The 17,157-nt window shown below is 36.0% G+C and overlaps 1 protein-coding gene across 2 annotated transcripts; it reads left to right on the plus strand.

The window, feature by feature from the left end:
- The first annotated feature begins 497 nt into the window (after positions 1 to 497).
- Positions 498 to 13,059, plus strand: LOC114187383 (PH, RCC1 and FYVE domains-containing protein 1-like). 2 transcript variants are annotated; one of them, XR_003605244.1, is made up of 9 exons: positions 498 to 1,165; positions 4,076 to 4,162; positions 6,084 to 6,173; positions 6,849 to 6,929; positions 7,327 to 7,521; positions 7,617 to 9,755; positions 10,965 to 11,111; positions 11,383 to 11,465; positions 11,869 to 12,142. XR_003605244.1 is itself a non-coding variant. In XM_028075627.1 (9 exons), the coding sequence occupies exons 1-9, from the start codon at positions 1,091 to 1,093 to the stop codon at positions 12,749 to 12,751; spliced, it is 3,366 nt and encodes a 1,121-aa protein (XP_027931428.1). In that variant the 5' UTR covers positions 502 to 1,090; the 3' UTR covers positions 12,752 to 13,059. The 2 variants fall into 2 exon arrangements, 1 of the variants encoding a protein (XP_027931428.1); XM_028075627.1 differs by lacking the exon at positions 11,383 to 11,465 and adding an exon at positions 12,616 to 13,059 and having other exon boundaries at positions 502 to 1,165; positions 11,869 to 12,284.
- Positions 13,060 to 17,157: the final 4,098 nt, after the last annotated feature.

Consider the following 17,157-nt stretch of genomic DNA (forward strand, 5'->3'; position numbering starts at 1 on the left):
CTGAAACGATTCTTATTACATATCATTCCTGATATTGCAAATTAGTTTAAACAACATTATTTATTTTCCATTTATGAAACATCTTTCAATATAAAACAAAATGACAAAATAATATATCTAAGTTATAAGAAAAATTGAAAAAAAAAATATAATAAAAGAAAGAAGAAGAATACTAAAACAAAAGGACAAAATAAGTATATCTAAGTTATAAGAAAAATTGAAAAAAAAAAATAATAGAAAGAAGAAGAATACTAGTATTGAATAATACACACCATGCTTTGACTCAAGAAGACCCTCACCAATTTCTTTCACAATTTAATTAACAGTCAATTCCACCTTTTTCTCCCCACTCACTGTCCATTTTCTCGCGAGAATCTCCGAAAAAAACGGAAAAGCGCAGGGGCAAACTCGAAAATTAACCCAATAACCCTGGTCAATTTTCTTCGACCCTTCACTTTTATTATTTCCTTTCCCTTTCGCCCATTTTCTTTTGCTTTCTTTATTTTTTCACTTCCTTTTCCCACTATCAGCTACAGAGCCACCACACCACACTGAAAAATTTTTATGCTTTCTTTTTTCCAATCTTCAGATTCTCTCTCTAGCACTCGCTTTCTCTCTCTACTCCGACTTCACAATCAGATCACAGCTTCCTTTAAGATTCTGTCATTCCGATTTTCTGACGCTTTTTCGGCTGAGCTTAAACGCCGGAATCATCGCAGTGCTCCGTTCGTTGCTCGATCGTGTACTTTCTCTTTGACCTAGAAGCTTCATCCGCTGCCGATCGTTGCCGGAGATCGCCGGAGTTGCGAAGTGATTATCCACTGGAGTTCCAGATGTTGTGATGCTTCCGGTAACGACGTTGTAGTAATTGTGCGAATTGGAGGTCGATTATGATGGTGGAGGTTTCGAAGTTGAGCGCGGGTGAGGAGTTGGAGGCGTTGGCGCGTGAGAATTCGGGGTTTAGTGAGGGTTTGGGAGGGTTGTTGGGTGAATGGAAGGGTTCGGGCACGAGAACGGGTGAGTTAGTGTGAGTTTAGTGTTGAGCTTGGGGAGTAGTTTCTTCTGAGCGGTGAATTTTGTGTTTTGAGTGATGTCACGGACTGATACGATGACGACGACTTCGGATCTTAATAGAACTGGTCCCGTGGAAAGAGACATTGAACAGGTAAATTGGTTAGTTCGTGACTACTGTATTCAAATTGAACTGTTAAACGTTTATTTATTGCTATTAACTATTCAATACGGTTTTAATTGGTTATTTTCTGTTTAAAATTATATAACTATTAGAAGGATTTTAATTTTGAGCTATTTATACATATTCAAATAGGTTTTTAAATGTAGTAAATAAACGTTAAATCATGAAGATGATGACAACTTTGTACTGTACTTGAAGTCAAGTATGGTTGGTTCATTAATTTGTTTGAACTGCCTGGTAGGGTGTGCCATCAGCTGAAGTCTGTATTTTTGGGTTTCCTTTGACCCTTATGGCGTAATAGGTTTGATTCTGCACTGAATATACATACACCATTAAATTGAAATTCTTTGTAATTTTGCTTATTTATCTCTGCAACTGTTGGTAGGAGAGGAGAGGGGTAAAATAAAAAAACCGACATTCGGGTCACTAAGTAGAAATGTTGGGTGAGATTTGCATTTATTAGTAATGGTTGGTAAAAGAGGGTGGTGTGCTATGTGGTGCATGCTTGCAATCTTCTTTTATTTGGGAAAATGAATGAACATGTGTGGAATCTGATATCTGATGCTTTGTAGATCTTAACACTTGAACATTGTGGTTACTTGTTAGTTCGAAAGGAGCATTTCACTTATAGCTTGAGGACTTTTATTGTTCAAGGCAGCTGCAATTGTGCTGGAAAGGAGTGAGTTGGAGCTCCCTCACCCCCAAAAACTTTTGGCAGTGCCCTATTACAGCTCCAAATATCTTCCATACCAGCTGGTTTACTACTCAGTGATAAATTTATATTTTACCCTAACTTAAACTCAAATGGCTCAACCAAATCTGGTCTCTCATGAACCAAGTATACCAGTGAACTAATTTTAGAGTTTCTCCACATCAAATATTGAGCACACTTAAACAAAGTTGTTGTGACACTATCCTACCCTTCACAATTCACAGAATATTAGGAAATATTTGCTTTACCATGATTGATCATTATGTCTCACAACGAGCTAGTTCTGCTTTCGAAGCAATTCTTCCTTCAACCTCTGTTTCTCATGGAAGTGCAAGAGCTTCTTCTGGATCAGTATTTTTATTTGGTTATATAAAATGTTAAATTGAGAAAAAGGGAGAATATACTTTTTGTTATAAATGGTTTATCTTGCTGGGTTAATTTTGTGTCAATCTAGTAAAGATGAAAAACTAGCTAGAACTTGTTTACCAACAATTAAGGTGATGTACGTCTACCTTTGTGAAATACCACCACTAAGTGGGAATCTCGTCCACTAGGCTGCCCTTATTAGCATATAAAACTAACTTGCCCTAATTATACATATAACGCATATTGAGAAAAAATAAAATGGGCTGAGTCTTTGATATCTTGAATTACATCTTTTGCACGTCATAGTTTGCTTCTACAGAACAAGAAAGAAATGACCTTGGTACCAAAAAAATTGTTTATTTAATTTTTAATTTAATGATATAAATTTTATACCTGTTCGGATATTCGTTTTGGTTTGATTTTACAAATGTTCAAAATTTTTTGTTGCAGCTGTTGTTAGGATTCAAACTGTTTGTTCATTTTTATAAGGTATAAAAAGTAAAAAGTTTAGGATTATAATTTAGTGTCCTTCATTGTTATGCATTCATATGCTTGATCATGTGACTTACGTGAGTAAAGGGCAGTAGAGGGATTTTGGTTGTATCAACATTGCTCAAATGGAAAGGAGGGTAAGGGAAAAGGTTAGAGAAAAAGAGAAAAAGAGAAAAATACATGCGGGGGACATGGTAGACAATCATTTGGGTAATTTGGGGTGTCTACAGGACAGCAAAGGACACATCTCTGGTATTTTCTTATAGCAACCATCCTGGCATTAAAATTATTCATCTTCAGGCCATGTATCAGTTTTTTTACCTCTTTGGCTATTTAACCAAAAAAGGGGTTTGTCATACGGATAAATAGGACAATGCTACCTTTCCATATTGAATAAACTAAAAGTAGGTAATTTTGTTTGTATATATTCATTATTCACAAGGTGAGATAGAGCACTCAGCCAGTAAACAGATTCTAAATTCCAAGTTTTTTAATTATTTATGCTAAGAATTGGAGAGAAAGTTGGTGGGGCATCTATTGAGGAAAAGTTGGTTGAGTTCTGTCTAGGATGGTTTGAACATGTGAGAAGAGGACTAATAGAGGTTCCTATCGAAAGTGTTCATTAGATGGAGGATAACCTAAATACTAGAAGCACGGATAGGCCAAGAAAGATTGATTCTAAAGGAAATGATTAAAGAAGGATGTAGAATTGTTGAATAATTTGTTTTGTACACAGCAAAATGGCATCATTTGATTTATGTAGTTGAAAACCTGTGTAGTGGTAAAAGACTTTGGTCATTGTATCTGACTATCTCTATTATTTATGTTTTGATGAGCTCATACTGTAGTGGATAAAGTTGATTTTGAAAATTACTAAAAGATCTATTGCTCTTTTAATATTGATCGTGTGATATTGAGGTTGTTGTAGTTAAGAGTGAGAGCAAGTTCATCTTCTTGAAACTTTGCTGTATGCTTGTGGAGAAGGTACTAATCGACAAATCAGGATAAGAATGAAAAATCTCTTCAAAACTAATGCGTTCGTTGTTGCCAAAGATATTTTAAAAACATTCTAGCTGCTCCATTTTGGTGACTAAACTTTTTAGAGAATGTCTAACTAGTAAGGGGTGTTGGATAATGATCTCATCTCGCTGTTATAACATATTTTAAGAAGTTTTCAAAATTTTCATGTAAGTTGATGTGCATTCAGTTTATTATTATGTGTTGTGGAATTTGATATTCAGGCAGGACATTTTGTGCTTGCCTAATGTGCTGACTATACTGACTGAGGTTCTTTATGGTCTTAACTACAGGCTATTACTGCTTTAAAAAAGGGGGCTTACTTGCTCAAGTATGGAAGAAGAGGGAAGCCCAAGTTTTGTCCTTTTCGACTTTCCAATGTGAGTTTTCTGCTTGTTTTTCTGTATATATAGATTAATAGTTTGAAAGTGTATGTCTCTCTTTTTTCCTGAAGATATATGTTTGCCAATACTTTGTCCTTGTATTATTTTCAGAGAGAAACTTAGAGCCTCAGTCTGTTCTTTTCTTTTAGTAATGTATTTTTATTATTTTACTCTACAGCTAGTTATAACAAATTTTCTTGAGAAGGCAGAACTAAGGAGAAATATGATCTTGAATTTCACAGATGAACACTGTTAGTAATCTTTTGAAGAGGGCTAAAAATGTATTCATTCATAGAATAAATTATAATTGTGCGAAAGGAGATTTCAGAAGTGCATGCTCAAAGTTTCAAATAATTACAGAAAGAACTATTGATGACTTAACTACAGTTAGATCAGCATAGATATTAGGTTTCCAAACGGTATTCAGCATTATTGTGAAATTTTTGGAAATCACGGTTGTTATGCTTGATTACAAAGTTTTGAGCAACTATTTGACAATGTTAAAAATATGATAATGCTTTTACTAAACTCTGGGGAACCTTGATTAGTTTACCAGAAATGTAGTCTTCATCAAAATAGTTTTCATAGTCGAAAATGAGGAAGAACTTCTCCCAGCCATGAGACTGATTGGATCTGGTTAGACGCTCTTTATGCAAATATTAAAAAATGGAAGCTTTACCTTACCAAAGGCTGTATGTATTAAACTTGGAGTTAAGTATACTATTGCCTTATTGACTATAATAAGATCTGCTATATTGAAATAATTTGTTGCTTAGAATGAAAATTTCAAAGACAGTGAACCTCTGTCACAGAATATATGTTTGTAAGGGCAGGGGAACACTGCAACACTGTTCAGTTGTAACCAACAAACAGCAAATAACCAACAGATGTTAGATGTAACTACATAACTCAAAAAGAAAATCGAGATATTACAAAGAGAAAAAGTATAACTCTAACATGGTACATGCGGTGATTATGGGTGACATTTATAGAATCTACTTGCTGACGTTTCATTTCTCCTAGTATCATGCTTGTTTTGTTATCGCTATAATATTGCTTATTGTTGATTTTGCATTACCTTCAATATGTTATTTGTTTATTTTAGATAAGTCAAACCATTCACATGGTTCTACCAAACAATTGAGATAATAGAGTCATGATGACTTACATGGTATCATATAGTTTATAGAGTCCGTGACCAAGTGGTCAGGATTTCAATCCTTGAACTCCTATTCCTCTGAATGTTGAATTTCAGAATAGAATAGGTGGGCTTGTGAGAACTGAGACTTCTAGAATAGGTAATTAATTACCAAGATGAGCTATAGACTATGATATTATGTCAGATTTTATCTTAAAATCAGTTGGAGTCAAACAAAGTTGTTCAACAGATATGTAAGCCACACTCAAATAATTGGGGCAAGCAATATGGGACTTCCCAACATGTTTCAGCTTCTGCAACCATGTGGTTTGGAGTTTGATTCTCACCACCCTCATTCTTCTATATAGAAGCCAAGTTTTAGGCTTTTAGCACAAGGTGTAGATTGGGTTCGTACATCCTACATGCTTTTAGTTGAAAGTGTTTTGGATGGGGTGTATTGGAGAGATATGAAATTGTAGTAAATAGTGAAGATAATTTTAGGATAGGTAAATATCACATTGATTGTTTATATATTTTTTCTTTTAAGAAAAGGAAAGTAGGAAATATCTATCTGTGATACGATATGAAAAATTGTTTATCTATCCTAAAATTACCTTTGATGTTTTATTATATAAATTATTCATGTGTGTACACACGACAGCTAAAGTTTTGGGGATTGTTGATTTTTGACAGTTTCCATCTTATGCATTTTTTTTCCCTCCAATTATTGTTAGGTTTCCAAAAGTTGAAAAAAGTATTTGACTTGTCTGTTGCTTTCAGGATGAATCTCTTTTGATATGGTTCTCAGGGAAGGAAGAGAAGCGCCTTAAACTAACTAATGTTTCTAGGATTATATCTGGACAACGCACAGTAAGTATTTCACAATGATAAGGAAATCATTGATATTGTTTTGCTGCTTTAGATTTTGCCAACAATGTCGTTTCTTATTTTTATAAATAATTGTTGTAAGGTAGTTGCAATATTCATATAATTAATAAAGCTTGCATTTTATGTATGTAGTATTGTTATCTCACAATTTGTTCATGGCCAATATATATATGAGATGTCATTCACTATCCATCTTCTACTAAGAAACTTGCAAGCTAGGTCTCTTGTTATTCTTAATCTTTTCCATTACATACCTGTTTATGGAAATTTTTGGATCTTGTTTCCCTTTAGGGGAAGCTTCCGATTTATTATGATTTACTGGCTACTGATGGTTAATTTATTGGGGTTGTGGACTTTCTGTCCTAATGATATCATTTACGTAGTTTCTTTCAGCAACTATTATGATGTTTCTTTCCAGGAATTTATATACATGCTGATGTATTTTTGTGCTGTCTTTTTTAATAATTTGTCATTTACGTAGAATACACTACACAGTCATGTTGTATTGATGAGCATGATCATGGGTTTCTTCAATAATCATAAATATATTCAGAGTTTATTCTTTAGTATGAGCATCTGCACTGAATTCATCAGAAGTGATAAGGTTCTCTTGTCTATCTCTGTTATGACTGATTAAACATGACCCTATTTTTTCAGCCAATCTTTCAAAGATATCCACGGCCTGAGAAGGAATACCAGTCGTTTTCTCTCATTTACAATGATAGATCGCTAGACTTGGTATAAATTTCTATATTCATCTCCCCTTCCCCCTCTTCTTGAAATTTGATCCATAGATGCAGCTTGGTAATAAGGTATTTGATTAACTTGGTATCAATTAATTTAATCAATATCTACCTACTGTCAACCACAAATTTGTAAAATGGGCGGTGGGCGGTGGCAGAAATGTGTGGTAGATTCATGATTAAGCTTGGATAAATTATTTATTTAGTTAAACTTATGTTGGTTAATCAAATATCACAAAATAAATAAGAACTTTTCCCAAGCTATATTATGGGTCATTTTAGGGGTTGTGCTTCGTCTGCTGCTTGATTGCATGAATATAATTTATGAGTATTAGTGGGGTATTTTGTTTCTAAAACTTTGTGTAATTTTTTGATCAATGCTTTTCTTCTAGATTTGTAAGGATAAAGATGAAGCTGAGGTTTGGTTCAGTGGATTGAAAGCATTAATTTCACGCAGTCATCACCGGAAGTGGAAACCTGAGTCAAGAAGTGATGGTATTCCATCTGAAACTAATAGTCCTCGAACATACACTAGAAGAAGTTCTCCCTTGAATTCTCCATTTGGTAGTAATGAAAGCTTGCCAAAGGTATTACTATATTATGTTTCCTTTATTTTCTCCCTGTTTGATTTCATTTCAGTTACAATGTTTGTTAAGAGGATTGTTTCATTTTCCACTTTCAGGACAGTGGGGATCATCTTCGCCTTCATAGCCCATATGAAAGCCCCCCAAAGAATGGTTTGGATAAGGCATTTTCTGATGTGATTTATTATCCTATTCCTCCAATGGGTTTCTTCCCTCCAGATTCTGTGAGTGGTTCACTCCACTCCGTGTCATCAGGAGGATCAGATAGCATGCATGGTCAAATGAAGACAATGCCTATGGATGCGTTTAGAGTTAGTCTATCAAGTGCAGTTAGCTCATCTAGCCAAGGTTCTGGTCATGATGACGGCGATGCCTTGGGGGATGTTTTCATTTGGGGGGAAGGCACAGGTGATGCTGTACTAGGTGGTGGGTCTCACCAAGTTGGGAGTGATTTTGGTGCGAAAACAGATTCTTTGTTGCCCAAAGCGTTGGAATCCGCTGTAGTTCTTGATGTACAGAATATTGCCTGTGGTGGGAGACATGCGGCCTTAGTTACCAAACAAGGTGAAATTTTTTCCTGGGGGGAAGAATCAGGAGGAAGGCTTGGGCATGGAGTTGATTCGGATGTTCCCCATCCAAAGCTTATTGAATCTCTAAGTAATACAAATATTGAACTTGTAGCTTGTGGGGAGTATCATACATGTGCTGTGACACTCTCTGGTGATCTTTATACATGGGGTGATGGCACTTACAATTATGGTCTTCTAGGGCATGGAAATCAGGTGAGCCACTGGGTCCCAAAAAGGGTAAATGGCCCTTTGGAGGGAATACATGTTTCATCTATTTCTTGTGGTCCATGGCACACTGCTGTTGTAACCTCTGCTGGGCAATTATTTACTTTTGGTGATGGGACATTTGGTGTTCTGGGTCATGGAGACAGAAAAAGTGTTTCCTTGCCTAGAGAAATAGAGTCCTTGAAGGGTCTTCGTACTGTTCAGGCTGCCTGTGGTGTTTGGCATACTGCTGCTGTTGTGGAGGTCATGGTTGGAAATTCAAGTTCCAGCAACTGCTCTTCAGGGAAGCTGTTTACATGGGGTGATGGAGACAAAGGTCGACTTGGGCATGGTGACAAGGAATCAAAACTTGTTCCAACCTGTGTTGTGGCTCTTGTTGAACCTAATTTTTGTCAAGTGTCATGTGGTCATAGTATGACTGTTGTACTTTCTCGATCAGGCCATGTCTATACAATGGGCAGTTGTGTCTATGGCCAGTTAGGAAATACTCAAGCGGATGGGAAGCTACCAACCCGTGTAGAAGGAAAGCTGTCAAAGAGTTTTGTGGAAGAGATAGCTTGTGGTGCATATCATGTAGCAGTTCTAACTTCAAGGACTGAGGTTTTCACGTGGGGGAAAGGTGCTAATGGTCGTTTAGGCCATGGGGATACTAACGACAGAAGCACCCCAACACTAGTAGAAGCTCTGAAAGACAAGCAAGTAAAAAGTATTGCTTGTGGTACAAATTTCACCGCAGCCATATGCCTGCATAAGTGGGTATGTGGTGTTGACCAGTCTATGTGTTCGGGCTGCCGCCTGCCATTCAATTTCAAAAGAAAACGCCACAATTGTTATAACTGTGGACTTGTTTTTTGTCATTCATGCAGTAGTAAGAAATCTGTCAAAGCTTCAATGGCACCAAACCCCAACAAACCTTATCGTGTCTGTGATAATTGTTTTAATAAAATAAGGAAAACAACCGAAACTGATTCTTCATCTCAGTCCTCTATGAGCAGAAGAGGAAGTGTTAATCAGGGGTCACTTGAGTTTATTGGTAAGGATGACAAATTGGATTCCAGATCTCATAATCAACTTGCCAGGTTTTCTTCAATAGAATCCTTGAAACAAGTGGACAGCAGATCTTCGAAGAAAAACAAAAAATTGGAATTTAACAGTAGCCGAGTCTCACCTGCTCCAAATGGTGGTTCACAGTGGGGAGCAATGAATATTTCAAAATCTTTTAATCCTGTTTTTGGATCATCGAAGAAGTTTTTTTCAGCTTCTGTTCCTGGATCTAGGATTGTTTCCCGGGCAACATCGCCAATATCTAGGCGACCTAGTCCACCTCGTTCAACTACTCCAACCCCAACAGTAGGGGGACTTTCATCCCCAAAGATAGTTGTGGATGATGCTAAGAGAACCAATGATAACCTCAGTCAGGAGGTTATTAAATTAAGATCGCAGGTATTTTATCTTATGCTTTCGTTGGTGATAGTATTCCCTTAAATATTATTTTAGTAGAATCTTAATGTAAGAAACCTCACATGTCATTTAGTCTCTGTTGTATTCAAACTAGGTCTTTCTTTTTCATGATATTTGTTATTTTAATGTGGATTGTGTCTGAATAAATGACTCCAGCTACCACGGGGAGAAAGAAAAATAAGCAAGAAAGGAGTTTATACCAATTGCTATAATCCTTTGATTGTTTCTAGCTAAATGCATGTTTAATTGGAAGTAGCCACATTATTTGCTGTGTTATATTATCTGCTAATGGTTGAGTTGGATGTTAATTCACGAGCCAGAAAATATAAAATCTGAGTCTATATGCAGATGTAACAGTCATGTAAAGTTTAATTTTTAATTATCATTACATCAGATCATGTGCATGCAACTGTTTCAGAGAGGGTGGTGATAGCTGAGCTATCTCATCAACTGTACAAGATGCAGTTGGCTATAAGTTCATTAAGTTGGGCTCATGAACTCATGAGCCGAGTCTGAGTTGAAAATTGAAAATTTGACTTTCTCTAGTCAATGAGCTGAACTTGAACTTTTATTTGGCTCTGATAGAGGTCCATCAGTATTAGGCCAAGGCGACGGACCTTGGATGTAGAAGAAATGAAATAGGAAGAACAAAATTAAATAGACTAGGCCAGGACAGGACACAGGGCCTGTCTGGAGGAAACTTCTCCTTAAAAAATTTTACAACAGAAAAATAAGAAGGGAAAATGAGTTAACAATTAGCTTATGGAGAAGCTAAAATTAGCTTATACATGAATTAAGCGTAAACTAATTTTAAATTATGGGGAAGTTAGTTTCATTTTCCTTATTTTTCTCTTCTAAAGGTGTTTACGAAACTACGAAGAAGTTTCTGAAAAACAGGCCCATAATTTGGACTGTTCTGTTTCTGTTTTGGTTGGGATGCACTGATAGTGGAGAGGTAGTTGTATAGGAGGAGCAAGACAGGAGGGCTATTTTTCTCTCTGTTGTTCCATTCGGATTTGGCAATAGCTCTGTAGGGAGTTAACCATCTCATTTATACCCCAGAAGATGTTTAAGTCACTTTCATTTGGAAGAAGAGTTTACTTCTGTTCATTTATTTTCCAAACCACAAGAAGATGAAATTTCCTATTCATTTATTTGTAGTGAGCCTGATGAATTTTTGTCTCCATTCAGGTGGAAAACCTGACTCGAAAAGCCCAGCTTCAAGAAGTGGAGTTGGAAAGAACAACTAAACAGTTAAAAGAAGCAATAGCAATTGCAAGTGAAGAAACTGCCAAATGCAAAGCAGCAAAGGAAGTGATCAAGTCACTTACTGCCCAGGTAGAAACTCTATCCCTCGAGCCACTTTTAACAACTATATTGTCACAACAGCTTCAAGCTCTCACATACTCACAGAGCAAAATACGGAGGACCCAAAAATATTCATTTTCATATTGGATTTGCACACAGATAAAGGATTGGTAACATTTATTTTTGTTTTTTCGTTTAAAATGTGCTAACTATATCTACAGAAACCTTATTCAAGTGCATTCTATCCATAGTGATGCTTTCTTTAGTTATTTTGTTATGATGACCTGGTCTAACTGAGCAGGATGAGGCTAGTAGATGAAAAAATAAGCCATTGCCGCCATAAATGTGATTTGTTGTCTTGTCTGCAATAGAGCCTTATTCGAGGCAAGTAGTTATGAGCCTTGGTCTATAAATTATGACTGGCTTTTGTTTATCATAAATAATATCGAGAAAATTTGCATTCAAACATAAATCTTTCTCGGAGACCAAGTAGTGTACATATTAAATAGAGGACCAGCCTCTGGAAAACATCCCTAAACGACTACAAGAATGAGGAAAATCTCACACAACAGAAGCTATGCGTTGATTTTACATAACTTTACCAAAAATTTATTATCCTAATAAAACTCAGGAAAGCACGAATAATTTACAGTTGGGCTCAATTCAGCTAAAAGCTAAACTGGTGGATTTTAAATTGCAAATTTAATTTATGCCGTGTGTATATATACTGGATGTATCACAACTGGTCTCGCTAATCTTACATGTCTTTGTTTCTTGCACTGAATAGTTGAAGGATATGGCCGAGAGGTTGCCTGTAGGAGTGTCTAGGACTGTCAGATCACCACCCTCTCTTGCTTCCTTTGGCTCCATTCCTGGTTCCAATGACCTTAACAATGCTTCCTTTGATCGATTGAATATTCAAGCAACAAGCCCAGAATCAGACTCAACTGGATCCAATAACCAGTTACTTTCAAATGGATCAAGCACCATCATCAACAGGACTGCAGGTCACATTAAACACAGTCAGTCAGATGCTACTAGCACAGGTCACAACAAACATGGTCAATTAGATGCAAGTAGTAGAAATGGGAGCAAAACAAAGGATAATGAGACTGAATGGGTTAAGCAAGATGAACCTGGTGTATATATTACTCTCACCTCCCTACCAGGAGGTGTAATAGATCTTAAAAGAGTTCGCTTCAGGTATAGAATGTTCTATAATATTTGCATTTATTTTTTGGTCTACATACAAAACACTTTACCTCCAAATTTGGTAATGTTGAGTAGGGGAATGCTAGGAATGCACTTTCAATGCCTCTTTTCCATCACATTCTCTATTTGTAGTTGGAATTCATGTGGGTCTCACCACTGTAGAAATAGAACTACTACATGAATGTGCGTAATTAATTGTCATCTCATGTTATAGGGTGTAAGCTTTGACAGACAGTTTCCTAACTATTCAGATAACTCTTGCATTTCAAATGTTAGCCATATCATATATAACCTGGGTTTAACCTTGCAATGGTAAATGCAGTCGGAAACGGTTTAGTGAGAAACAAGCAGAACAATGGTGGGCGGAGAATCGTGGAAGAGTATATGAGCAGTACAACGTGCGCACGATTGACAAATCGACAATAGGTGTTGGGAGTGAGGACCTGCCTCATTCATGATAAAGCAAGAATACGCCATTAATTACATACATCTGGCTGCGATCCAATATAAAGCATCATTAGGATAGGGATTTGATTGTGGTTTTGAAATTCCACGTCTTTAATTTTTTTCTTTTCTAATTTGATTACACTTTCCATTTTTTTCCGTATATGTAGCTTATCAGGGGGTTGAGGGTGAGAAATGTAAATTCGTAGTAGCTTGTTGGCTCTTGTTTAACGTAGCTACAATGTAAATTTCATAAATTTTTCTTACACCAGTTATATAATACCTTCAGCCATGGGATATAGATGGCTTTAAGTAGTTGATATATATATAGCCACTGCCAAATGCTCTCTTTTCCCACTCCTTCTCATTTGACTACCAATATTGTATGCCATGTCATAACATCCGAAATTGGTTACTTAATAGCTACTCTTTGAGAGTTTTCTTATTAAAAAAAATGTGAATTATGGGTTTATGGCGATTTCATCTTAAGCAGCTGTAAACAATTTATTTTATATTTTTTGTTTAAACTTGATTATGATATAGGTATATTAATATAAATTAATGAGGAATTGTTGTAAATGAAATAATTAACTACTTTTAGAGTTTTCATCATCAGCAATTGATTGATTTTGCAATAAAATATAATAACACCTTAAACATCGATTCTCCCTCTCAACCCAACCTTCCTCCGTTTCTCCCTTTTCCTTCTCGTTCTCTCTTCCCTCCGGTCTAATCTTTCCTTCTTTCCTTTCTCCCTCTAACAAAAGATCACTCATGTTGAAAATTAGAATAATTTCTTTGTTGTAGAATATATGATTTGTTTTAAATGTGAATATTGATTTAATCTCTTAAATTTTGAATTAAATATTTTGTACTAGAAAATAAACAAACAACATTAAACATGTTTTAAGATTTCTTCTGTAGGAAAATTTATCATAGTGGAATAATTTTATTGGGATATTATTGATATTAGAGGTGCCAATGCAGGGCGGGTCGGACAGTCTGGCCTGACAGTGGCGGACTTTTTCAATGACACAAGGGAGCCATGACTCCCCTTTTGTTTTCATTTAATTTTTTATATATATTTAAATTATTTATTTTTTTATTATTATATTATTTATATTAATTTTTTAAGTTTTTTTCTTAAAATCTCATACATGCTTTCTCCTTTTTTTTCATTTCTTTATTTTGTATTTTCATCTCTTTTTCATCTCCTCCTTTTTATCTAAATTTTTACTTTCAATATCACTTCCTTTTCAAAATAAAATTGCATCATAGTAAAATTGATGAGTTAAAGAACATTTTAGATCAATTAATTTATTCTTGTGAATTGGTTTATTTTGTATCTTTTTTTTGAAGCATATGTTTTCCTATTTCATGTGATAAATTTGTCTACTATATACCGCTAGGTGGTGACAAATTCATATTTTTCTAAATAGGTGAGAGGAGGTAAATTTATATAAGAAAAATTATGATAAAAAGTAAAATCATTGAATTTTTTTTTCAAGAAGACTTGTGATGCATGTACATCAATTAAACTTGAAAAATTTTATGAGAATCCAAAAATTAAAGACTACGAAAAACAACTATCTAAATTTCTCAGAGTTACATATAATGAATTTGAAATAATGTAATTTGGAACCCCAAATTTTTTTTCCAAGTTTCGCCACTGCGGCCTGCAAGCTCATTAGTAAAAACATAGGACCAATCAACATTTTGAGCCTTTTGGCCCACTAACATCTGGTTCACATAACTTACACCCCACACAAGCTCAAAGCAGGACGGGACGAGTCAACTTTACATGTTTGAAAAGTTTTGAAACAATGGATAAGTAATGTTTGAAAAGCTTGGGTTTTAAATATTATAGTTTACTAAGAGTTATTTCAGTTTGTATATGAATGAATCCTAATTTGTAGAAGTACTTTGTTTTATTATTCCAATCCTTACATTACAGTGTTAGGGGCGACGACGACGGACTGCTTTGAGCCTACAACAAATGACGATTGTGGTGAGTGGTGTTGAGAGAAGCTTTTCTAGTGTAGGGTGACGACACGAGAGAGAAGTAGGGAGACAATGCAAGAGAGAAAGAAAGCGTTCACGAAAAGTGAAAAAGGTTTCGTAGGTTGAATAAAAGAACCCCTATTAGATCGGTTGTCAATTTAACTAATCTAATATGTACATATTATATCGGTTCTCTATATAACCAAACTAATAAGTACTTATCAGATCAGTTCGCACAACAACCGAACTAAAATTTTTTCCAGTATTTACAAAATTTTCATCATGTTTTTTATTATATCAATTTTGTTACAACCAATTTAATGTATTGTTCTAATATGTCTATTTTCAACTAGTGCCCGTTCTAGATTGCACAATCTGATACATTTATTTTCTTCTTAGGATTACTTTAAAACTCAAATATTTACTTATGCTGAATTAACACTTTCATCTATCATGATAACACTAGAATTCTTGAAAGAAGAAACTACTACCATGATCACTTTCCAACCATAAAAAGTTTCATCCTCTTACCACTATAACACTAATAATTTTGAGCCTTGAAAGTTTCATCCTCTTACCAGTTTCATCCTCAGATGATGACCTTAAGATAATCCTTGGTACCACAAGTCACAACTCGTGGTTCCACCTCTACAAGTTACAACTCGAATAGATACATTGCGGGACTATCCTGTTACGGACCACCATCCGTAATGCCAGGTGGAGTTCCCAATACGAAACACAATTCGTATTCTCAACACAAGATTCAAAACCTCACTGGCCACAACCCATGATTTGCCTAATCAAGTGGAGCCCATCCATACGAGCCACAACTCGCATATTCATGCCGGTTTTCCAATATCACTAAGCCACAACTCGGGATCGCCACGTGTTTATCATCTTTTTCGAGCCACAACTCAAGGAATGCCTCAACAAGCTCTGCACTTAAGGTATCATCCAAAGCATTGTAGAACACGCACCAATCAATTGGAACAACCCCTTGTCCCCTACCTAAGCACCGCTAGGCAAAGTTTGGTTGAAGATCACTTGGCAGAAGCCTTTCACCGCCATGCGCCACACGCTCTAGAAATCTTTGGATTTCTAGGTATCGTCTGAAATCCTACACTTAAACGTGATCCATATTGCTTTTATGCCTATGCATTTATAATGCACTCATACCATTCCCATTTGAAACCATATCCACCTTCAAACCCAATCATAATTTAAACCTAAATGTAGGAACTCCAATTCCAGTAACCAATAATACATATCTCAACCACAATCAAGTCTTCCTCACTGAACAACTACAATCACCCTTCCTACAACACTCCTGGAATCCCATCATCAAACCTCAACACTTAGCCATGTAATTCCATCATACATTGAACGTAGGCAACTCTAAAAGACACACCCTAACCTAAGTCTCATTCTGCAGTCAATGTTGCACATAGTACCCAAATAGGATCCCAAACTTGCATCTGCACCTCTTAACCACGTAGTGCCACTTTTCCCTACGCTGGTGCCTGATGGCAAGCAAGGTTCGCCAAGTGGTGCATACAATTCTGGGTAAAACCCAAAATTTCTCTACACCTATGACAACCCTCAATTCCCCATGTCAAGTTTCATAACCCAGCAGCTAATCATGCCTACAATTGTACAAATACTCAACCCACATTATATCCACCAGCTTTTCAGTGCAATTCATGCTGTAATTAATCCCCGAACATCAAAATTCCCTATTTTCCCACAACCCTAAAATGCACTTATAATACACACAATGATTCAACCTATACCTCGAACCACAACACAATTCAATAATTCTTGACAGTTCGCAATGTATCCAGTTGCTAAGAACCCTTTTCCCCCAATTTGAATAACCCAAAAGCCATAAAACACCAAAAACGAGCAAATCTTGCTCGCGTTGCTTGGCGGGTATTCATCGCTATCAGGCGATTCATGCAAAAACCTAAAAAACTGGGTTACTCTAGTTGTGTTGCCTGACCGCTAGTTCATGCTGCCAGGCGAATTCTGGCAGAAATCCAGAAATTGACAGTAATACACATGGCTCGCCTGACAGACCTTCAAGGCAGCGAGGCAATTTTTGAAAATTTCCAGAAACACAAAAAGAATTCAAAAAATGGCAAGGACCAAAAATTCACAAACAATACATACAACATCCAATAAATTAACGATAGATTAAAGCATGAAAAACTCAGCTCCCCTAACTTAGATTCGTTGCTTTCTTGGTGACGCCTAAAATTCCACTTAGCCCATTTTTTCCTTAGCCCTTATTTCCTCTCCAAAACTGATTCCAGCCCTTAATACTTTCTCTACTTGTGTCCCAAACTCTCTTTTCTCAATGCCAAATTCAGTCCTTTAGTTGTGAAGGCCTATCCTCCCCTCCCATTTTTCACCCTAATTT

The sequence above is a fragment of the Vigna unguiculata genome, chromosome 6 (genome assembly GCF_004118075.2).
Source record: "Vigna unguiculata cultivar IT97K-499-35 chromosome 6, ASM411807v1, whole genome shotgun sequence".
Lineage (NCBI taxonomy): Eukaryota > Viridiplantae > Streptophyta > Magnoliopsida > Fabales > Fabaceae > Vigna > Vigna unguiculata.

Bases quoted from the DNA above. Each gene is read 5' to 3' on its own strand.
- LOC114187383 (XM_028075627.1), top strand. From the start codon at position 1,091: ATGTCACGGACTGATACGATGACGACGACTTCGGATCTTAATAGAACT. The intron at 6,930-7,326 runs GTATAAATTTCT...CTTTTCTTCTAG, and splicing joins ATGATAGATCGCTAGACTTG to ATTTGTAAGGATAAAGATGA. The intron at 9,756-10,964 runs GTATTTTATCTT...GTCTCCATTCAG, and splicing joins TTATTAAATTAAGATCGCAG to GTGGAAAACCTGACTCGAAA.